Below are 23365 nucleotides of genomic sequence, written 5' to 3' on the forward strand. Positions count from 1 at the left end.
GTTAATTAGACAGATCTCAGTAGTATATCCACAGTGAATGTAATCTATTAAAAAGACAGTGAGAAAAAGATTTTTCAGGACCTGTTAAGTTTTTTTCCCCTGTTAATTAAATGATATGTGCAATCTGCAATTGACACTGAGTCCAAGTACCTCCTCATGCCCTTTGAATAGATATGCAAATCAAGACCCTTCCTGGCTGACAATCAATCAGACTCTGTCCCTACCCCCACCCCACCATTTCCCCCATCCAAGCCCTGGCACTCAGAGCAGCCTTGTGCAAATCTGAGCTCCCTCCAGCCCAGGCTGCACCTGCAGCTTTCAGCTCCTTGGCTCCAACTCCCACCTGCTTTCCTGGAAGAAGGAGCTGCTCAAGACACAGAGGGATGTTCATTTCTTGTCAGCCAACAAAGCCAAGGGAAGGCACAGCTCCATCAAATGCAAAAGTCATTCCTCTGCTGGATATTAAATCCACTTTCCAGAGCAGACAGTCTCAGAGCAATGGAAAACACCTTCTGTGCCCAGCACAGCTCCCAAGGTCCCCCCAAACCCTCCCTGCCCCGATTCTTCCCAGATTTGCTCTTTGCACACATGAGTCACACACTGAAGTCAGGAGCCCCTTCATGCCCAGATGGAAGAAAATAGAGAAAGGGGATGAAGAGCTCTCCTGTGCAGAGCCAAGGTCCAAGTGCAGCCCCTGCAGTGGGAACCACAACTCATCAGGTTTGTGTCCTTAGGGCTCAGGGCCTGGTGACACTCAGAGGCACAGAAAGGTTTCTTGCCAGCAAATAGATGATGAACATTTGAACAGTTTAATAACCATCACAGCTCTTCCCTCAGCTCTCTGGGATGTCCCAGTAGCATCTGAAATGTCCCCCATTCCCAAGGGATATCTGTTCTGGAACAGTTTTAGATAAGGACATAAGAAAAAGTAATTCTGTGATAGATATAAACACAATTCGGATGTTGACTAAGGTGATATTTATTTGAACTTCAGAAAGATTGGGAAACTCCCTGAAGTTGAAAGCAGGAACCCAGTCAGTTGAGAGGCACTTGAATGACCAGGGAGCACCTGCAGGAAGAAATCTGGGACCAATGGGAAGGACAAAGATCCAGTGTGTCTAGTGAAGAGATATACACAGAGATGGCCATTTAAACAGGAGAGCTGGTAACACCTGAAGGAAAAGGCAGATGATATAATACACAGGTTATTGGAGACTCAAGCAGAGAGCAAGATCAGTATTTCTTCTTCTGCCATCAGCAAACTTCAGGAAATTCCCATTCCTGGTGGGAAAACATTGACATTTCTTAAAAGGAATCAACTGACCCAGATAATAAAGATTGCCTGGGTATTATGAAACTAACAGGTAATAAAACCTGTGCCCTTTTCCAGGCAGACATCAGCTGTGTGCCCATGGACAGGCAGTGGCACTTGTGCCCTGAGGTGCCCAGCTGGGATTGGATCTCTCTGAGAGCACCTGAGGGAGAGCAGAGTACCTTGCAAGCTGCAGGTCCCTGACAGCCCCACAAGGCTCCTGTCCCATCAACATCTGCTCTGCTCCAGTCTGAAACAGGGCCCAGCATGGTGCTGGGACCATCAGAGAGCTGAGGTGTGTGCTGGAATTCAATGGCCTCCCCATCCCGCAGCAGCCCTGCATTTCCCTGCTGCAGCCTTGGTCTCCAGCACAGCCATGGAGGCTCTTTGGGCTCTGGAGTGTTGCTGCAGCCCCCAAGGGCAGCTGAGCTCTGCCTTTGGCACAGTCAGGCCTGGCCAGCGCAGGCCATGCTCAGCAATTGCTTGTGTGTGCCTGGCCTTTCTGTCAGCCCCGGCAGCGGCTGCGTGGCCCCTTTGTGGCCCTGTGCTGGCCCAGCCATGGTGGCCCAGCCCCTGTGCAGGCCCAGCCCAGGCCAGGAGCATTGCGGCTGGGAACGGCCCCTGTGCCGTGGTGCCCACAGCAGCCTTGGGGCTCTGTGCCCCATGGCCTCCCTGCTGGGCAGCCTCTGCCAGCTCCTGCAGAGCCCGTGGCACCTGTGGGGCTGCACAGACAGCCCTGCCCCGGGCTCTGCCGGCCTCTGGGCCGGCAGAGAGGCAGCCAGGGCTGGCCATGGCCGGGAACAGGCCCTGAGCCCCGCAGGAGGATGGAGCTGGGCCACAGCCAAACTCAGCCCAGGCCAAAGCTGGGCTCAGCAGCCAGGGCTGCCAACGCATGGGCACAGAGGCTGGCGCTGACAAATGTCCTGGGCCCCCTCCCTGCTCTGTCCATGCCACCAAGGGCACAGAGCAGCCTCCTCTCTGGCCACTTGCCTGTTTGCAATGCCTTGCACAGGCGCTGGCCCTGCCCCACAAGGCCTGGCCTGAGTCCTGCCCCTGCACGCTCAGCCAGGCTGAGATGGACACTGATGGTTTCTGGGCCAGGCTCTCGGAGCCCAGCCCAGCTCCCTGCAAGCTCTGCCAGCTGCCCTGAGCTCTGGGCAGCACCAAGGGCCTCTCTGAGCCCAGCCCAGCCCAGCCGGCTCTGGCCCCACAGCTCTGCTCAGCCCAGGCTGCTCTGGGCACTGGCCCCACGGCCTCAGCCCCTGCCAAGGGCACAGCAGCAGCTGCAGCTGCCACAGGACTCAGCCCCAGCCATGGGGGAAGGTGCTTGGCCAAAGCCAAAGGAGGCTCCCTGGCTGCCCTGCTCCCCTCGGCCTGAGGTGCTGAGAGCTCTGCAGCCCCTGCTGCCATCCCATCTGCCCAGGGCAGCACAAGAGCCCCGGCCTTGGGGCCCTCAAGAGCTGCTCCTGCTCCAGGCCCAGGGCCCATGCCAAAGCTGGGGCAGCCACAAAGCTCTGCCCATTTCTGTTCATTGATGCTCTCATGGGGATGGATCTGCAGCCACTTGGAGGTTGCTGATGAATTCACTACTCTAGAGGCCTCCTCTTTCTTGAATTCTTCAATTCAGGAATTCAGTGAGGAAAGCTCATAAACATTTGTGCAAAAACTCCCGAACAACAAAAGCCACAGGGAATATTCTACGTATTTATTTATTCTGTGAATAATTAGACAGATTTCAGAAGTGTATTCTAAGTGAATATACTGTCTTGAAAACAATGCAGAAAGAAGTGTTTTGTCATGTTAAGTTTTCTTTTCCTGTTTATGGTTTGGTATAATCAATGTCCAATTGATATTGACCCCCAGAACCTTCTAATCCAGTCTGAACAGATATGATAATAAAGACCCCTCCTGGCTGATTATCAATAACACTTTTTCCCCACTCCCTCCCCACCATTTCCCTCATCCAGCCCCTGGAATTCCAATGGATCAGGAATGGTGCGGCCAGCAGGGGCAGGGCAGGGATTCTTCCCCTGTGCTTGGCATTGGTTCTGCAGCACCTCGAGTGCTGTGTCCAGTTCTGGGCCCCCCAATTTAGGAAGGACATGGAGGGGCTGGAGTGTGTCCAGAGAAGGGAAATAAGGCTGGGGAGGGGTCTGAAGTGCAAGTCCTGTGAGGAGCAGCTGAGGGAGCTGGGGTTGTTTATCCTGGAGAAGAGGAGGCTCAGGGGAGACCTCATCACTCTCTACAACTCCTTGACAGGAGGGTGCAGCCAGGTGGGGTTTGGGCTCTTTTCCCAGGGAACAGTGACAGGACAAAAGGACACATCCTTCAGCTGCACCAGGGGACATTTAGGCTGGACATTGGAAATATTCTTCAAACAGACGGTGATCGGGCAATGGCATGGGCTGTCCAGGGAGGTGGGTGTGTCGCCGTCCCTGGAAGTGTTTAAAGAAAGAATGGATGTGGCACTCAGTGCCATGGTCTAGGTGACAAGGTGGTATTGGGTGCCAGGTTGGACTTGATGCTCTCCAAGGTCTTTTCCAGCCTGGTTGATTCTCTGGTGATTGTGACACTGCAGGGCCCTGTGGAAGCAAGGGGCCATTGTGACACTGCAGGGCGTGGTGGCACTAAGAGGACCATGGTGACACTGTGTACGACATGGTAGCACAGAGCCAAGGGGCCATGGTGACACTGTGGGGCTGAATGGAAGCAAGGAGTCCATGGTGACAGTCTGGGTGCTGGTGGAACCACAGAGGCCACTGTGACCCTGCAGGGCCTTGTGGAACCATGCAGAGCATTGTGACAGAGCAGGACCTGGTGTCACGATGGGACCATTGTGACACTGCAGGGCCCCATGGAACCAAGGGGCCAGGGCTGCTCCTCAAGGACTCCTGGAATGAAGGAAACATGTTTGACACCGTGGTGGCCCTTGGGACCAAGAGGCCATTGTGAAACAGTGGAACCAAGGAGAGCATTGCTGCACTGCCAGACCTCATGGAACCCAGGATCCATTGTGACACTGCTGGGCCTTGGGGGACCACAGTGCCATTGTGAAACTGGGAGGCCTCATGGAACCCTGGTGACACCAAGTTGTCTGGGAGTGTTGATCTGCTGGAGGGTAGGAGGGCTCTGCACAGGGCCCTGGACAGGCTGGATCCAGGGCCCAAATCCAACCAGGTGAGGTTTAACAAGTCCCAGTGCCAGGCCCTGCACTTTGGCCACAACAACCCCTGCAGTGCTACAGGCTGGGGACAGAGTGGCTGCAGAGCAGCCAGGCAGAAAGGGACCTGCAGGGACTGATGGACAGCAGGCTGGACATGAGGCAGCAGTGCCCAGGTGGCCAAGAAGGCCAATGGCTCCTGGCCTGGCTCAGGAATGGTGTGGCCAGCAGGAGCAGGGCAGGGATTCTTCCCCTCTGCTCAGCACTGGTTGGGAAGCACCTCGAGTGCTGTGTCCAGTTCTAGACCCCTTGGGGTGGGCATTAGAGAGAAATATATACCAGGAAGAGTAAAGAAAGCAAAGGTGGCACAAAGGAAATGCTCAGGGCAGTTTGGGGGTGGCTGCCAGGCAGCCCTGGCTCTGAGCAACAGCGTCTGCAGTGGCACAGTCAGCTGATGGGAACAAACTTTCTGGCTGAGTGCAGAGGCCAGGACAAAGCTGAGTGGTTTCCCTGGTGTCCCCCAGCCCTTGCTGGCCCCAGGGGCTGATGGCATTTGTGCTCCCTCAGCTTCATGTCCCCACAGCAACAGCATGGGGGTGCTGGCCCTGCTGTGTGCAATGCAAACAGGGGCTGCTGAGGCAGTGCTGCCGTGTCTGTGCCTGCAAGGATGGGGCACCTGTGTGAGCTGGGGGAGAGGCCAGGGCTGCAGAGGGGGGATGTTGTTGGCAGCTGCATGAGGATGCTCTGGGACGCTGCCCTGGGCTGTGCAGCGCACTGGGCATGGATCAGCCCCTGCTCTGCTGCTCCTTCCTATCTGCCCCAGGGCCCTTGCAGAGCCCCAGCCATGCTGTTTGCCCCCAGCCTGCCCACGGCCAGCCTGGGGCTGCTCATGGGGGTTTCTGTGCTGAGCATTGGCCTGGCCGTGCTCTTGAGAGAGCCTGGGCAAGGAGCCTGGAGCCCCCAGGGCCTGGCCTGAGGCGTCAGCGCTGCCCCAGCAGTGCCCATGGCCTGTCCCTGCTGCAGCCCCGGCACTGCCACCCCCAGGGCTGTGCCCGGCCCCGAGAGCACTCAGGCCCTGCAGCAACACCAGGGCCACCAGGGCAGCGGGGCAGGGCCACGGCAGCAGCACTGGCAACACCAAGTGCTGCTGCTGCTGCTGCTGCTGGGCACAGCTGCTGGGCCAGCACTGATCTGCCCCAGCTCTGCACACAGACATTGCTGCTGCAGCTCCAGAGAAGGCAACACAAGGGCATCTCTGCAGAAAACTCTGCTGGGACATCCTTTAGTTCATTTAAAGACACCAACAGCATAGACCCTCACTGACACAGTCTGCGGCCACAGGGAAGGTGGAGAGAAACAAAATGAGAAATGAAACAATGACCTTCATTTGTGGACAAGATTAAAAGACTAAAATACAAAGTACTTTCCAAATGAAACAAACAAGAAGTATCAAAGATAACTTTTATTACAAGTGATATGCAGTATTTTTCCAGCAGTTTAATGTTTCCAAAACCATCCAGTCATCAGTCTCCACACTGCAGCCTTGAGCTCCTGGTTCCTCAGGCTGTAGATGAGGGGGTTCAGGGCTGGAGGGACCACGGAGTACAGAACTGACAGGGCCAGATCCAGCGATGGGGAGGACATGGAGGGAGGTTTTATGTGGGCAAATATGGCAGTGCTGACTAACAGAGAGAGCACAACCAGGTGAGGGAGGCAGGTGGAAAAGGCTTTGTGCCGTCCCTGCTCAGAGGGGATCCTCAGCACAGCCCTGAAGATCTGCACATAGGAGAAAACAATGAACACAAAACAACACAATGCTAAACACACACTAACAGCAAGAAGCCCAAGTTCCCTGAGGTAGGATTTGGAGCAGGAGAGCTTGAGGATCTGAGGGATTTCACAGAAGAACTGGCCCAGGGCATTGCCATGGCACAGGGGCAGGGAAAATGTATTGGCCGTGTGCACGAGAGCATTGAGAAAGGCACTGGCCCAGGCAGCTGCTGCCATGTGGGCACAAGCTCTGCTGCCCAGGAGGGTCCCGTAGTGCAGGGGTTTGCAGATGGACACGTAGCGGTCGTAGCACATCACGGTCAGGATGCAAAAGGCTACTGAAAAAAAAAAGACAAAACAAAAGAGCTGAGCAGCACATGCAGTGTAGGAGATGTTGCTGGTGTCCCAGAGGGAATTGTGCATGGCTTTGGGGACAGTGGTGCAGATGGAGCCCAGGTCAGCGAGGGCCAGGTTGAGCAGGAAGAAGAACATGGGCGTGTGCAGGTGGTGGCCGCAGGCTACGGCACTGATGATGAGGCCGTTGCCCAGGAGGGCAGCCAGGGAGATGCCCAGCAAGAGGCAGAAGTGCAGGAGCTGCAGCTGCCGCGTGTCTGCCAATGCCAGCAGGAGGAAATGCCTGATGGAGCTGCTGTGCGACATTTGTGGGTGCTTTGGCATGACGATCTGTAAGAAAAGTAATCATGGAATAGTTGGGATTGGGGAGGACTTGAAATATCCCAGCACAGCCTGGGGGCACTTTCCCCCCACTGCCTGCCCAGGGCTCTGCTGCCTGGAGCTGTCCCTGCCAGCAGCTGCTTCCCTGTGCCCAGGGCTGGGCCCTGCCAGTGCTGCCAGAGCCCAGCCCAGCCCTGGGGGCTCAGCTCTGCCCTGCAGAGCCCTCCCAGCTCAGGCACTGCCCAGGGGCAGCTCTGGCTCTGCAGGCTCTGATGGCAACGTCAGAGGAACCTTGAGGAGGAAGGAACAGCAACACTGATGCTGCCTCTAAGGGGCCACGTGCTGATTTCTGTCACTGCTTGGTTTATTAAGATCTGAGATAAAAAAACTTATTTTTCTCGACCTCAACTGAGAGATGAACATCTATGTACATATCCTACCCAGGAAACCCAGAGCAGTACATTAAAAAGCAGAATTTTCACTTTTATGCACCCCCTGCCTTGCTGTGCTCCTTGTATAATCTCCTTGGAAATGTTCTGCAGTTAAATGTCATGCTGGGAGCAGTCCTGAACAATGCAGCATCCTCCCCACACAAGGAGAACACTTCCCAGCCTCACCAGCTGTCTCCTGCCACCCAGATCTTGTCCCCCAGTGCTGGGAGCAGCTGCCAGGGCTGGTTGAGAGCTGTCCCTGGCAGGCAGCAGAGTCCCTGCCCCAGCACAGCGCCCTGGGCTGCAGGACCCTGCTCTGCAGGACAGCCCTGGGCAACCCTGGCTGCTCTGCACAAGAGACAAGCAGAGAATGCACTCACAGGCTCTGCAGGCATTGGCATGTTCCAGCTGCAGGAGATGGCTCCAGGAGCTGCAGCTGCACTGTCCTGCAGCCAGAGGTTCCTGTGCCAAGGGCTGGCAGTGATTGTGCCCCAGGCACTTCTCAGCCCCTTCCCAGCCCTGACTGATTGAAGCTCTCTGTGCCTCTGGGCTGTGCCCGGGCTGGCTGCAGGCAGTGCCCCAGCCCTGCTGGGCTGGCACAAGAGCTGCTCATCCAGAGAAATGTGCTTTTGAAGCTCTTCTTGGTGAGCAGGAGCTGCCTCTGGGCCAGGAGCCCAGCCCAGCTCAGCAGCACAGACACAGCACAAGGACTTTAATCAGCCTCTGGGGCTTTGTGCTCAGGCCCTGAACATCAGGCCCTGAGAGGGAGCTGAAGAAACCTCTCCAGAACTCCAAGGCAGAATCCAACTCCAAACTTTCCTGGACTTTTAATGGGTCCCAGAGAGGGACACGACTGAGCAAGTGTCCCCAGGCCCCAGGCAGAGCAGAGAACTGCAGGCAGTGCTGACAGGTGGGGACAAAGAGAAGCCAAGTCTTGGTGCCCTGGGGCACAGCAGGGTCTGTGCCAGCAAGGGCTGGGAGGAGACACCTTGTCCTGAGGCCCTGGGGCCTCCTGGCACAGCCCCAGCCAGGCTGGGCACTGTCAGCCCCTTGTGCTGCCCTCAGCATCCCCCCCTAGCCCACATCCCAGTGGCCTCAAGGATCTGCTGCAAGGAGTCCCTGGGGAGCCTTGCTCAGCAATGGCCCTGGGGGCTCCTTCATGCTCCCTGCAGGGACTGCAGCTTTTTCAAAGGACTTTGGCTTTGGCTTTTGCCTTGGAGTCTCTGAGAGGTTTGTGCAATCATGGCCTCCAATTATCTGCTGTAATTAGTCCCTGGAGAGGCTTTGTCAGTAACAACACTCAGTGGGGCTCATTAATACTTCAGGGTCCTTCAGTTATTTAAAGGTACTTGGTGTTTCCCTTTTGATACAGACTCTGTGAGAAGGATTGTGCAGTTGCAGCCCCCAATTATCTGCTTTAATGAGTCCCTTGAGAGCTTTGTACTGACACTCAGTGGGCCTCATTAATACTTTGAGATACTCAAGGTTTTTAAGGTACTTTGGATGTTCCTTTCCAGTCTGAATCTCTGAGAGGTGTTTTTTCCAATTCTGGCCTCCAATTCTCCCCCCCAAGGAGTCCATGAGGAGCCTGTGTTGGGGATGGACCTCAGTGGGACCCATTCATGCTTTGAGACACTCTGAGTTTTTCCTCTGACTTTGACTCCTGGAAAAGTTTCTGCAATCTCAGGCCCTGAGGTTCCAGGGCTCAGCTCCAAATGCACCATGAGGCTCATTAGGGTCAAGCAAGCCCTGACACACCATGGCTCTGCCTTGATTTCCCTCGGCTCTGGAGCGTTTATTAGGCAGATTTCCTTTTACAGTTGTGAAGAAATATTTCAATGACCTTCCAAGAAATAAGTAATCCTCTTTTCAAGAGTGTATTTTATTACTGTTCTCTTTAGAGAAGAGCTGATTGCAGCTTTCTGTGATTTATATTGATGTAGGGCCGCTCCTAAGGAGGTCTCACCATGTCAGAGAAGTTTTACCTTGAGAGTTGACCCAGTGTGGACAACCTTGCCCCACATTCCCCAACCTCATGTGAGAAACCATTTTCACTTTCAAAAATTTAAAATATCAAGATCTTATCAAAACACAACAGAAGACTGAATAAAGAAACACAGAATAAAGAACAAAATAAAGACGGAATAAAGAACACAGTGCGAGAAGCAAAGGATTCAGTCAGGATGTGCTCATCTACAAAATGGATCTTCTGTCTTTTATACCTCTGGCCCCTCCCAAGTCTTGTCAATCGACTCCTTCTTCACTGTCCAGTGGTGGAGATCACTGTCTCACACCTTGATTGGAGGTCAGGCGTCGCAGACATCTTTTCATGAAAAATCCTTTCTTTAGGATTTTTCCTCCTGAGAAGCTGAGAGGCCTCAGGAACAAAATGTAAACAATGGTTATCTGCTGCTGTGGAATGCAACAGGTGGATCTGTGATTGGTCTCAGAGAGTTGTTTCCAATCAATGGCCAATCATGGTCAGCTGGCTTGGACTCTCTGTTTGAGACAGAAGCTTTTGTTATCATTCCATTCTATTCTTAGCTTAGCTAGCCTTCTGATGAAACCTTTTCTTCTATTCTTTTAGTATAGTTTTAATGTAATATATATAATAAAATAATAAATAAACCTTCTGAAACATGGAGTCAACATTCTCATCTCTTCCCTCATCCAAGAACCCCTGTGAACATCACCACAGTCAGGTGCTGCCATAGTCACAAGCCAACCCTCCCAAATGCCCCCACTACTGAGGCCATCCTGTGATAACAATGCAAGGGGGAGGGGAAGGATAACTATACAGCTACAAAACTTCTCCTAACATGTATTTAATATCCAGCCCTTAATTGTGAGAGTCAACCATAGGATTACGCGTGTATAACAAGCCCCCTTTTTCTTTTTCTATAAGTCATTTTGCTCAAACAGTTAGGTAAAAAATTTTCTCTCTCTCTTGAATGAGTCATACGAGCATCTGTTGATTTGGGCAAGAACAGTGGGAACAGGAGAAAAAAATCTCAGGTTTTCCTTAGACACACTTATTTGGAATGGGCAAAAGGGCATCCCAGAGGTCCAGTATGGCTTTGACTCCCATCTACCGTGCCTGTGTGGCTGCTACCCATAGTTGGTGCATCTTAGGGGTGAGCACAGAGGCCAACTCAGTCCTGCCCTCCAGTCCCTGTTGAATTAAAAGACAACTGAGGAATTACAGAGGTCTGGAATGGCCTTTTGTGCCTACCTTACCATGCCCATGGGGTTGCTACCCACAGCCGGGCTATGGAGCCTTCTTGGTCGTGAACAAAGGGGCCAACCCGGTCTTGCCCTCCTTCCTTTGTCTTATTTTCTTGAAGAAGCTGTCCCATTGCCTTTTACAGTCCCTTGTGTACTTCCCCTCAACAGATGCTGGTAATTCTCACCCATGAAAACAGGAAGACAGTTCTCGAGCTGGCTGGTGGAAGGTTGACTCTGCTTTTTGGGCGTCTTGGTGTTTTTCTGGTTGTCTCTCAGTCTCTGCTTGAGAGTCAATCTTGTTTCACCCAGCCTGGATGTTACAGTCCACTCTTTGGGTTCTTCTCCTGGGCCTTTGACTCTGTTGCCATGAGTCCATCCCCGCTCTGCAGCTCGCACGGCCGATTCGGTGCTGAGCAGTGCCTGAAAGGGACCTTCCCACTGAGGAGTTAGAGGCTGATCTCTCCATGACGTGATCATCATCCAATTCCCCAGGATTAATATTATGGATTCTGAAATCCAGGGTGGTAGTTTGAGGAATTGCCCCTTTATGTCTTAGCCCTTCTAAGGTTTGTGCTATAGACATCACTTATTTCTTGGCATTGGCTTCCCCTTCCTCATAGGTGGCAGCCTTCTGGGGTGAGGTCAGGAAGGGAAACCCAAACATCATTTCATAGGTGACACCCCCAGATCTGACTGGGGTTGGGTTCTAATTCTTAATAAATCCAAAAGGGAGACATTTTATCCATGACATTTGGGTTTCAATCATTATCTTAACTAGAGCTCTTTTAAGAGTTTGATTCATTCTCTCAACCTGACCAGAACTCTGTGGATGCCATGGAGTGTGTAATTCCCATTTTACTCCCAGGGCCTGAACAACTTTCTGCAATATCTTTGATGTGAAATGAGTTCTCAGGTCTGAATCAATCCTGTTTGCCATCCCATATTGGGGTGTCCTGGTTTAGGGCAAATTTGGGAGAGAATCTCCAAAGGAGGGCCCCTCCAGAAAGCAAACCCACACATCCCCTCCCCCCAGCCGGTTCGGGAAGAGTTCCTCGGAGAGAAGTGGAAAGAACCTGTTTATTTAACAGGCACAGCACCCCCAGCACACAAAATGAACAATACCGGATAGAACCACTCTGAAAAAGATGGCAAATTCAGAAATTCTCTCTTGGGGGTGGTCACTCAGTCCCTCTGGCGCTGGGGCAGCTGCTGCAGGCCACAAGGTGCAAACGCTCGGTGTTCCCAGGTCCCAGTCCAGAGCAGGTTCGAGATGGTTCAAAAAGGAAAGGAGAAACAGTCCAGGAAGAAATTTGGACTGTTTAGCTAAACTAGCTAATGAGCAGAAGCAAGAGCAAGCAGAAGTGAAGCAGAAGCAAGAGTGAGAGAGCAACGCAAAAAGCGAAGGCAAAAAGCAAAAGCAGCACTATGTACTGCCCGTCTCTGTGTCCTGCCAGGCTGATAAGAAAACCAAAACAAAACTTTCACTCTTCAGAGCCAGTCTCAAAGGCATAGAACATAATATCCAGCTTAAACAGAACACATGAATGGGGATACAAGCATCATAATGTCACCCTAGGACATTCCACCCCTTATCCCCATATCATCAACATACTACCACACATCATGCATTTATTCACGCAAAATTTCCATCTGTTTCCCCAAAAATTACAAGCAATACCCATCAGCCCTCATTACATCCCCACACTGGACCACTGAATCCATGCCCTATACTACAGAGCTGCAGGATTTCACCCCTTTCACTTTACTCACTCAAAGCTCCATCTTTCACTTGCTCAGACCTTCAACACACTTGCACATTTCCTTCTCCATCTTCCACTTGCCCAGACCTTCAGCACTTACACATTTCCTTCTGTCTCATGTCTGTATGGTTTAATGTACAGACAATGGCAGTAACATCCAACAAACAGTGATATTGCATATCATTCTCACCCCACAATCAGATCTCCCTGAGGTACACATCGTGTTGTTCCATCTCTTTGCATTATCCACCATGTGCAACCTGGTCCCTGAGCAAAGACAACCCCACAAATGGGTTTGTCTGTACTCGAGGCAGAATTGATCCACACACTCTTCCCTAACAAACCTCTGACATGCACCACTGGGACTTTATCTCCATCTGTTACATTCAGGGACTCAGACTGGGCAGGACCTGTATGGTTGGTGGAACCTTGGGTGTTAACTAACCAGGTGGCCTTTGCTAAATGCTGCTCCCAATTTTTGAAAGATCCCCCACCCAAAGCTTTCAGCTGGGTTTTTAGTAGTCCATTATACCTCTCCACTTTGCCTGCAGCTGGTGCATGGTAGGGGATATGGTACACCCATTCAATGCCATGTTCCCTAGCCCAGGTGTTGATAAGGCTGTTCTTGAAATGAGTCCCATTGTCTGACTCAATCCTCTCAGGGGTGCCATGTCTCCACAGTATTTGCTTTTCCAGGCCCAGGATGGTGTTCTGGGCAGTGGTGTGAGGCACAGGGTGGGTTTCCAACCATCCAGTGGTGGCTTCCACCATGGTCAGCACGTAGCGCTTGCCCTGGCGTGTCTGGGGCAGTGTGATGGAGTCAATCTGCCAGGCCTCCCCATACTTGTACTTGGACCCCTGCCCACCATACCATAGGGGCTTCACTCGCTTGGCCTGCTTGATGGCAGCACACGTCTCACAGTCATGGATAACCTGAGAAATACTGTCCATGCTTAAATCCACCCCTCGGTCTCTTGCCCACTTCTAGGTGGCATCTCTGCCCTGATGGCCTGAGGCATCATGGGCCCATCGAGCTAGGAATAAATCTCCTTCATGTTGCCAATCTAGGTCTATCTTTGACACCCCTATCTTTGCTACCTGGTCTACCTGCTCATTTTTTTGGTGCTCCTCATTGGCTCTACTCTTGGCGACATGGGCATCTACATGGCGGACCTTCACAGGTAGCCTCCCTACCCTGGTAGCAATATCTTTCCACTCATCAGCAGCCCAAATTGGTTTTCCTCTATGCTGCCAGTTAGCCTTTTTCCACCTCTCCAGCCATCCCCACAGAGCATTGGCTACCATCCATGAATCAGTGTAGAGGTAGAGCTTTGGCCACTTCTCTATTCCTACAATGTCCAGGGCCAGCTGAATGGCTTTGAGTTCTGCAAGTTGGCTTGATCCACCTTCTCCTTCAGTGGCCTCTGTGACCTGTCATGTGGGGCTCCATATGGCTGCTTTCCACTTCCGGTTCATCCCTACGATGCGACAGGAACCGTCAGTGAAAAGAGCGTAGTGCGTTTCCTCTGGGGGCAGTTGGTTACATGGAGGAGCCTCTTCAGCCCGTGTCACTGCTTCTTGTTCTTCATACGTGACACCAAAATTCTCACCTTCGGGCCCATTTGTAATTACCTCCAAACTCCCAGGGCGATTCAGTTTACCTATACGGGCGCTGTCTCTGTCCCTCTGGAGCCTCTCAGGAACCCTGGGCCAGTCCCGAGTCGGCAGACACCGGGGGCAGCCCCGACACAGCCGACAGCAGGGAGACACTCTCTGTGCCCCAAGGGTACTGAGGGCACCTGGGCTGGTGGCCTGTGCAGCACAAGAGACACCAGAGACATCGGTAGAAGATAAAGGGCTGACTCTTAGCAGGGGTTAATCCAAGGTTTTATTCTAGGAGTCCCAAAGGAGCCCCTACACCTCAGGGGCCTCCTGCCAAGAGCCCCGGGAGATGTGCCAAGGTTACATTTAAAGGGAGGTGGAAACCCAAAGTAGATAACATTTTACTAACCAAGAAGTGACCCTAAGGGATGGGTACTGGGGAATGGACATTTAGGACAGCGTATGGGGCAGGGCTTGGGGGGCTGACCCCTGGCCTCTGGCTGATCACTCGACATCCTGGAATGAAGCTTCTGGATGGAGGGGATGGGATGCTGAGTGATTGACAGAGAGCCAGGGTGGGGATTTGGGGATGATCTCAGCAAGGGAAAGGGATTACACAGGTAAAGGGAGGGGGGTACCATCTGGGATGAACCATTTGGAAAAAATACGGGGATTCAAACCCAAAACTATTACAAAATTATTACAAAGTATAAAAACACACTACAACACACCACCCAGATCTGGTGTTTGCTGAGCAAGTGCCCAGATCCGGAAATTTCCCAGGGCTGGCACAGCCCAAGTCCAGCAATTTGCTGGCACAGAAAGCCAAAATCCGGCAATTTCCTGATGCCAATACAGGCGCCCAGACCTGGTGTTTGCTGCCACTGCCAGTGCTCAGATCTGGGTATTTCCCTGTTCTGGCAGAGCCAAGTCCAGCAATTTTCTGGCAAAGAAAGCCAAAATCTGGCAATTCCCTGCTACCGTCATTGGCAATGCCAAGATCCGGTGTTTGCTGGCACCACCAGTGCCCAGATGCGGGATTTTCCCGGTGCCGGCACATCCCGAGTCGAGTAATTTTCTGGCAAAGAAAGCCAAAACCTTGCAAATACCTGGTGCTGGCCCCACCCAGATCTGGTGTTTGCTGGCACTGCCAGCGCTCAGATCCAGCAGTTTCCCAGTGGCAGCACAGCCCAAGGCCAGCAGTTTGCTGGCACAGAAAGACAAAACCCGGCAATTTTCTGGTGTCAGCACTGGCACCACCCAGATCTGCGGTTAGCTGGCACCGCCAGTGCCCAGATCTGGCAATTTCCCTGTGCCACCACAACCCAAATGCAGCAATTGTCTGGCAAAGAAGGCCAAAACTCAGCACTGCCCAGATCAGGTGTGCTGGGGTTGGTTTAAAAGAAGAGGGAGACCTCGGCTTAAGGCCCTGGGAAAACCCTCTTTAGTCAGGGTCAGCAGGAGCTCCCGCCCATAATCCTCTTGTTCAGTTATGCAGATTGTTACTAGAAAGTTCTGAGTTCTCTTTGCTACCATTGGTTACTTTTTACTGCAAAAAGTGTAATATTCTTAATCCCTCCTTCCTCTTGGATCCTTCCCTCAGATCCCACCTTAACCCCTCCCCATAAATAAATGGATAAATATCCCTGCTAGACCCTGGACCCAGGCTTTTTTCTGCTTTGCTCTCTCTACCGTGCACGCCGTCCTGTTTGTTGTGTTTGCCTTCATTAAAGTTCTGTTTCCAGAGCACCAGATGAAAGCAGTCTCTGTCTGTAAAGTGGCCAGAGCTGGTTCTCAGGGAAACCACTGGTCAATGGTCTGGACGAGGACCAGAAGGTTTCACTGGTGTTTGCTGGCACTGCCAGTGCCCACATCTGGAAATTTCCCTATTCTGACACAGCCCAAGTGCAGCAGCAATTTACTGGCACAGAAATCCAAAACCTGGCAACTTTCTGCTACTGGCTCTGGCACCACCCACATCTTGTGTTTGCTGCGCCAGTGCCCAGATTTGGAAATTTCCCGGTGCCAGGAGAGCCCAAATCCAGCAGATTTCTGTCACTGGCAATGACACCACCGAGATCTGGTGTTTGCTGGCAGCGCCAGTGCCCAGATCTGAAAACTTCCTGGTGCTGGCAGAGCCCAAGTCCAGTGATTTGCTGGCACAGAAAGCCAAAATTTGGAAATCTGCAGGTTCTGGCTCCAGCACCATCCAGATCTGGTGTTTGCTGGGACCGCCAGTGCCCAGATTTGGAAATTTCCCGATGCCTTCACAGCCCAGGTCCAGCAATTTGGTTTTAGCTAGCTTAGGCAGAGAAGTTCCTGGGACTGTGACTTTCCTTTTTCTTGGAATTGTTTAAACCTGCTCTGGACTGAAAACCCAGAAAAATACCAGCAGCTCACACCTGTGGCCCACCGAGCTCTGGGATGCTGCATTCCAGCACCAGAGGGACTTAGAAGAGACCGAGTGAGCCAACTACACCCCACAAAAAGGACTTTCTGAATTTGCCATCTCTTCAGCACTGTCAGAGGTTTCATTTAATATTATTCATTTTTCATGCTTCTGAATACTTTACTTGTTAAATAAACTGGGGTTTTTGCACTTTTCTCGAGGGAAGTCTTTTCCTGAACTAGTAGGGGGAGGGGCTGCTTGAACTTCCTTTCTAGACGGATCCCTTTTGGAGGTTTCCTCCCCAAATTTGCCCTAAGCCAGCACAAACAGTCATCATGAAAATTTCACCAGTGGCATAATTTCCTGCTGGCAAATCTTGTGACAGAAGCTTGACCTTGTTCTCCAGGAGACATTCTTGGGAAGAGAGACAGGAGAAGATTCCTGGAAAACTGAAACAGCTTTCCAGAAGGGAAATGAAAATGAAAGAAACAATCCAAGATCTTTTCCTCTATTTATTTCTATGCTCCCCTTTTCCATGTTGCACTACTTCTCCATCCCAGGAATTCCAGATGCACTTCACCTCTAGGATCGGTGACTTAGTGATTTTTAGACACTCAAAAATAACCATGAGCCTCACAGAGTTTTCCTTCCCCTGGTTTTACTGGAAGGCAACACTGGAGATGTAAGTGCAGTGCTTGGGTCAGGTAGGAATCCTACAGCAAGGGAAGGTGGCCCGACAGTGTTTGACCCTCAGCCAGGCCAATGCAGAGCAGCAAGCGAGGGGATTGCTGTGCCAGTGTGCAGGAGTCAGGGCTCTGCATCTGGGCTCACCGCTGCAAAGTTGCCGTGTTTGGACAGACTCAGGGGCTGTGCCCGGGGCGCGCGGGGCTCGAACGTGGGGCTCGTGGGGCGAGCGGGGAACGGACACGGGGACGAACGGCCCCGGTGCTTCAGTTGCAGCGGCGGCAGCGGCGGCAGCAGCAGCGGCGGCAGCAGCAGCGACAGCAGCAGCAGCGACAGCAGCAGCAGCGACACCAGAAAAACAGATATTTTAGAACTTTCTTTCTTTCTTTCTCTTTATCTTTTTCTTTCTCTGTCTCTCCCTTTCCCTCGGTCGGGCACCCTTCTCTCGGGGTCCCTTGCCCGGCGTCCCTCTCCTCTCCCCGCCTCCCTCTCCCCTGCCGGGCCGGGCCATGCCCCCGGCCCGCCCCCGGCCCCGGGCGGGGCTGCCCCGTGCCCGGCCCCGCCCGTCCCGCCGCGCTCTCGCCTCCGCCCGGCTCTGGCCGTACTGGCGGTGGCGCTGCTGGGCGGGCGTCAGTGCCTTGTACGGGGGCGGCTTCGCCGCCCTTCGGCTCCGCCTGGCCCGAGCCCGGCCCCGACGCAGGGTCCAGTCCCGGCCCCGACCCCGGCCCCGGCCCCGGCCCCGGCCCCGGCCCCGGCCCCGGCCCCGGCTCCTCCCGGGGCCCGCAGAGGACACAGGCGGCGCGGCTGCTCCCGCCGCCTCCGCTGCGGCTTCCCCGGCCCGAGCTCCGCTGCTCGACAGCGCGGCCGCCGGCCCCGAGCCTCCCGTGCCGCGTTCCAAGGAGCGAACGCCTGGGCATGGCCGGCCCGGGGCGGCTGAGGGGCGCTCGGGGGCCGTTGCTGGCCCCGGCCCGAGCTCTGACAGCCGCGTCCCGCCCGCAGGGAAGGCGCAGGAGGCCCTGCAGGAGCGGCACCGGCTGGGTTCGCTGCTGGGCCGCGCTCCAGTCACAAACATGGAGCAGAGAGCGCCGAGAGTGCGCAAGGTGGTCTGGCTGGATCAGAAGGAAGAGGACGAAGGCCCTGGAGCTGCCCCAGCACAGGGGACCGAGGCGGTGCCCGTCCATCCACCGCAGGAGGGTGAGTGGCATAGCTGGGCTGCAGGGCTGGAGCCTGCAGCCAACTTGGCCCCATCCCATCCCATCCCATCCCATCCCATCCCATCCCATCCCATCCCATCCCATCCCATCCCATCCCATCCCATCCCATCCCATCCCATCCCCTGGGGAAATGCCCAGGGACAGGACGGAAGAGGGGCCGGGCAGACACCCCGCAGTGGCCGTGCTCCATCCCCCTGGAGCATCCCGGGGCTCTCCCTGCCTGGGCAGTGCAGGGCTGGGCTGTGTTCTCCGGCCTCTCCCGCAGCCCCTCAGCTCTGGCTGCGCTCGCTCTTTGCCAGATGCAGCCCTGGAGCGCACACAAGGGCAGGAATCCAGCCGTGGCCGCTTCCGCAGCACAGCACAGGTACCTGCAGCCACCCCCACCTGGGCTGGGCCTGCTGTCCCTGCTCAGCCCAGCACCGTGTGTGCAGCACTCCATGCAACATCCCCGGCTTCCTGCCCTTCTCCTACAGCTCGTTTGCAACTTCATCCGGAGCATTCGGCAGGAAGAGATCAGCACCATGGGCACTGGGCTCAGAGCTCACTCCGAGCTCCTCAATCATGAGACCAGTGCTGCCCTGCTGGATTTGCTCCTGGAGAAGGGTGCTGCCAGGCCAGAACAAGTGAGCAGCCTGGGGCCAGGCTTCAATTCCCCGATGAGTCCCGTGGCTTCCCCAGCCAGGCCTGTTGGTCCCTGGGACCCTTTGAGGCCATGGCAGTGCGCTGGCAAGGGAAGCATTCTCTGGGGACGGTGGGGACATTGCTCCCTCTGGCAGCTTTCCCAGTCTCCCCGTGCCTTCTCCAGGTGCCCACCATGGTGAGGTACATTCACCGATGGCTCCTGGCCAATGATTCTGCCGAGCACAGGCTGGATGAGGCCCTGCTGACTCTCACCAAAGCACACCCGGGTGATGCAGTCGTGACACTGCTGCGTGTGGCCCCGTCCTGTGACAGGTATGGGGCCCACCTGCCCAGAGGGCTCAGGCCTCCCCAGCCCATCACCCTGTACCGCCTGGCCAAGGTGTCTGACCAACAGAGAGTTCCAGGGCCCTCTGGCTGCTGCCTTTTCCAGCCCTGGCACGTCAGCCCCCAAGCCTGCTGCCATGCTCCCTTGCCGCCCCTCAGGGCTCTGTCCCCACAGGGCTGGGCTGCCTGGCTGCTGCTGGCGAGGGCCAGTGGGCAGAGGCAGAGCCGGCCATCAGCCCGGGCCCCTAGGGATGCCCAGGCCATGGTGCCGTGTCTGAGACCCCCCTGAGACAGAGCTCTAACCCCACAGAGCTGCCATCACCATGTGGAAGACCATCATGGGCTCGCTCAGGACTGCAGAGCCAGTGCAGCTGATACTCCTGGATGTGCTGGGGAGCTGGCCCAAGCACAGCACCTGCACCTCCGATGGGGACAAAACGGGTGTCTTTGGCCTGGCTGTGAGTTTCTGCAAGTGGCCTTTGCTGGCCCCAAGGCTGCCTCTCCAGCAGCTCTCCATCCTCCCTCCCCCACTGCATCTCCCTGCCTCAGGCGCTGGCCTGAAACCCGGCCCAGGGGCAGCTTCAGGCCCAGCAGGCCCCGTGCTCCCCCTGCCAAGGTCTCTCCAGGCCTCTCCCTGCCAAGCTCGGGCCCTGCCACACGGACACCTCGGCACTGAGCGCTGTCTCAGGGAGCTTTGTCCTTTGCAGGCAACCGTGGTGATGTGGAAGATCCTCCAGGAGCCCCCTGTCCCACGTGTAGTGGCTCCGTATTTCCCCCGCCTATTTTTGCATCTGCTCTTCCAAGTGTTCTTCAGCACAGAAGAGATGCCAGAGGAGGTCGATGCCTTCTGGAAGGGATGCCAGCAAGAGCACGGCCTTGCCACCAGCCCCAACAGGTGCTCCATCCCAGTCCACCTGTCCCTGCCACATGGCCTGCCAAGGAGCCAGTGCTGCCAGTGTGACCTGGGCTTTGCTGTGCACACAGGTTTGCAGTGCAGACCCTGAAGTCCCTGCTCTGCCTTGTCCAGTGTGAGCACGTGGTGGTGTCAATGGAAGGCAAGCGTGGCTGGGACACGCTGCTCTGCGTTGATACCCACCACTATGCCGTGGCTCTGCTGGCCAGGTGAGACCCCCCCCTTGTCCCCATTGCTCCCGGCATTTGTGCCCTGAGCCCGGGCTGTCCCACACGGTCCCCGTGGCTGTGGGCCAAAGGGACGAGGGACAGCCAAGCAGACTGGGAAAGGCTGGGAAAGGAGGGTGCCCAGGAGCGGCCACATCTCAAAGGGCCCAGGTCCCCTGGCAAGGTGGTGGGGAAAGACAAGAACAGTGTGAGTCAGTGCTGGGAGAGGCTTCCTTCCCCCCCCGGCTCAGGGTCTTAGTGCCATTTTCCACCTTCCAGGGAGATTCGCCATGCATCCAGGCCCTTGTGTAAAAGGATCTTATGCTGCCTCCTTGAGATGCTCAGCAAAGAGATGCTATACTGGGATTTCCCTGCCCTGGCATTCCTTGTGGAGGTGAGACTGAAGGCCAGCATGACCTGGCTGAGCTGCCTCCCAGCTCTCTGCCCTCTCGTCGCCGCAGCCGCCTGGGACGGTGCCCGTGCCCTGTGCTGCTGCCTGGGCCCAGCCCTGTGCGGCTCCGGGCTCCTGCCGGCCAGCTCCCCCGTCACTGGCCTGTGCCTTTCAGCTCCTCGAGTGCCTGGACTTGAGGGAATGCAGGGACAGCATCATGGATCTTGTCTTGTCATGGCACCTGCAGAGGGAGCGCGCAGACATTGGCAGCCAGCTTCTCAGGGCCCTCCTCCCGCTCAGGGACCATTCCCCGCTGGTGAGAAGGGGGCAGTGGCTGAAGCCCTGCAGGCAGCGTGGGGCTGGGCAACGCAGTCGCTTGGCCTTGCCTGGCCTTTGGGCGCTGGGGCAGCTGCTCCCAGCTCTCCTGCCTCCCACTTCAGCTGCCCGAGTGCTTCAGGACAGGCCTTTGGCCTCTGGGCCCTGCGGCAGCAGGGTGGCCTTTCACAAACTTGCCTTCCGCACAGGCCGAAAGAATGTGGAGCCTGACCGAAAGGCTCGTGGAGCTCCTGCGGGTCAGGATGACCACCATGCTACTGGGATATCTGTTCCTGGATAATGGTGCCCGCATACCCAGCCCCATCGCCCTGCATTTGGCTAATGTGTTCCTGCCACTCTTTGACTACGTAAGGCTCTGTGTCCCCAGCCATGGCCACTGGCTGCTTCCCGGACACTTGGTGCCCTGTGGAGATGCAGGCCTGCACCAGTGTGGGCCAGAATCAGCTGATGCTGAGCTCTTGCTGCCTTCCTGTTCTACAGGGTGATAGCCAGGTGCAGCAGCTCTCCATGATTGTCTTTCACACCTTGATGTCTGCTGTAGAAGAAGAAGGAAAGAAGCCCCTGATGACACAAGTGTGGCAGAGCCTGCTCCCACTGCTCTTCCACTGCCACGATGAGAATCTGCGTGTGGCACAGGTGAGGACTCGTGGGCTGCTGCTGTCCCCCTGGCAGGGGGCTCGGCTGCCTCCTGCCCTGCGCCTGCTGGACTGCAGCCTCCTCCAGGCTGCGGCTCCTGTGCCCTGGGCTCTGGGGCCATCTCCGCGTCTCTGCTGCTCTCCAGACTTCTCGGGAAACGCTGCTTTGTGCGGTCAAGTTCCTGAAAAGGAAAGATCTTGAAAAAAGTGTGAAGAAAGAGAAACTCTGGAAGTTCGCTGAGCTCCTGGTAAGGAGGGCCTGCAAGCCCCAGCCTCAGGCTGGAGAAGGCCCCTGAGGGCGGTGCTCAGTGTGCGGGGCTGGCAGCTGTGCCCCTGCCCGCTGCTGCAGCCAGAGGCCGCGCGGGCTCTTCTCCAGGCTCCCGTGGGCCCGAGCCGGGTGCCCATGGAGCCCAGCCCGACGGAGCTGCGGGCCGGCACCGCGGCTCCCCGGGCAGCAGCCGGCCCTCTGCCCCCTGCCCTCGGGAGCCCTTGGTCAGCGGCTGCTGGCCCCGCCTCAGGGCTGTGCGGGCAGGGGAGGCCAGGGCTGGGCGCAGGCAGCGCCCGGCCCAGGGGCTGAGCCTGCGCCAACCCTTCCCTCCTGCCGCTCTCTGCAGCTGGCAGAGGACAGGAGCCGAGCGGCCGAGCACCTGCGCCGGGCCCTGCGCTACCTGCAGAGCCCACAGGAGCCCCTGCGAGAGGCGGCCATCAGGTTCACGGGTGAGCCACGAGCCCGGGCTCCCTCCCCGGCCCGCCGCAGCTCGGCCCCGGCCCCGCCTGCTGCCCCGGCAGCGCCAGCCGGGCCCGGCGCCGTGGAGCCCCGCCTGGGCTGGGCATTGCTGCTGCCGCCCTCTGGCAGCCGTGCCCTGGGGCGGCAGCGTGCGCCAAGGGCCGGGCTGAGCCCTGCCGGGCCAGCAGCCCGTGTGGCCGCAGCGCCGGCAGCGCCGCCGGCAGGGAGCTGTGCCGCTGGGGCCGTGACAGGCTCTGTGTTCACAGGCGTGGCCGGGCGGCGCCTGAGGGGGCAGCAGCAAGAGCTGCAGCTGATCTGCACTGGTGAGTGAGGGCAGCGGGCTGGCAGCAGGGGCTGCCGGGGGGAGAGCTGCAAGCCCTGCCCCGGCTGCGGAGGGCTCTGCTCCCGTGGGCAGAGCACACTGAGATTTCGGGGCCACGTGGGCCATTGGTGGCCAGCAGCTTCGGGCTGATCCCCTTGCTCTCTGCTCCCTCCTGGCCATGGCCAAAACCAGCTGGGATGGCCCTTGCCGGGGGCTCTCCTGGGCTCTCCGCAGATCCGGCTCTGACCGTGGCTCTTTTCCTCTCTCTTGCAGCTCTGGAACGCCTGACGGAGGACGTGAGCAGTGCCGTGTCACAGCTGGCACTTGAAACACTGCATGTCCTCCGGGCAATAGAGCGAGGGCGATATTCCACCATCCAGAGGCTGCAAGATCAGCTGCGCAGGGCATGGAGGACTCGGCCTCGCCTGTCGGGGCTCGGCTGCCTGCACTGCCGGATGACTTAGGAGGAGAGCTGATCTGGGAGGCTGTCTTTGCTGGGGCAACCTGAGACAGAGGTAATTTTCTTTAAGATTTTTCTTCTTTTCTATTTTTTATCTATATTGTAAATAAATAAATTATAGAGTATATAGAATTATATATATTATTATAGATTATAGATTACTGTAAATACATCTAGAATGTGTTAT

General features: G+C 55.8%; 1 protein-coding gene across 1 annotated transcript; it reads right to left on the reverse strand.

Moving 5' to 3' along the window:
- Positions 1-5969: 5969 nt before the first annotated feature.
- LOC143692685 (olfactory receptor 14J1-like) lies at positions 5970-6902 on the reverse strand. Its single transcript, XM_077172929.1, has one exon. It carries the CDS (start codon positions 6900-6902, stop codon positions 5970-5972), a length of 933 nt encoding a protein of 310 aa, XP_077029044.1.
- Positions 6903-23365: the final 16463 nt, after the last annotated feature.

This window comes from Agelaius phoeniceus (assembly GCF_051311805.1).
Source record: "Agelaius phoeniceus isolate bAgePho1 chromosome W unlocalized genomic scaffold, bAgePho1.hap1 SUPER_W_unloc_2, whole genome shotgun sequence".
NCBI classification, from domain to species: Eukaryota; Metazoa; Chordata; class Aves; order Passeriformes; family Icteridae; genus Agelaius; species Agelaius phoeniceus.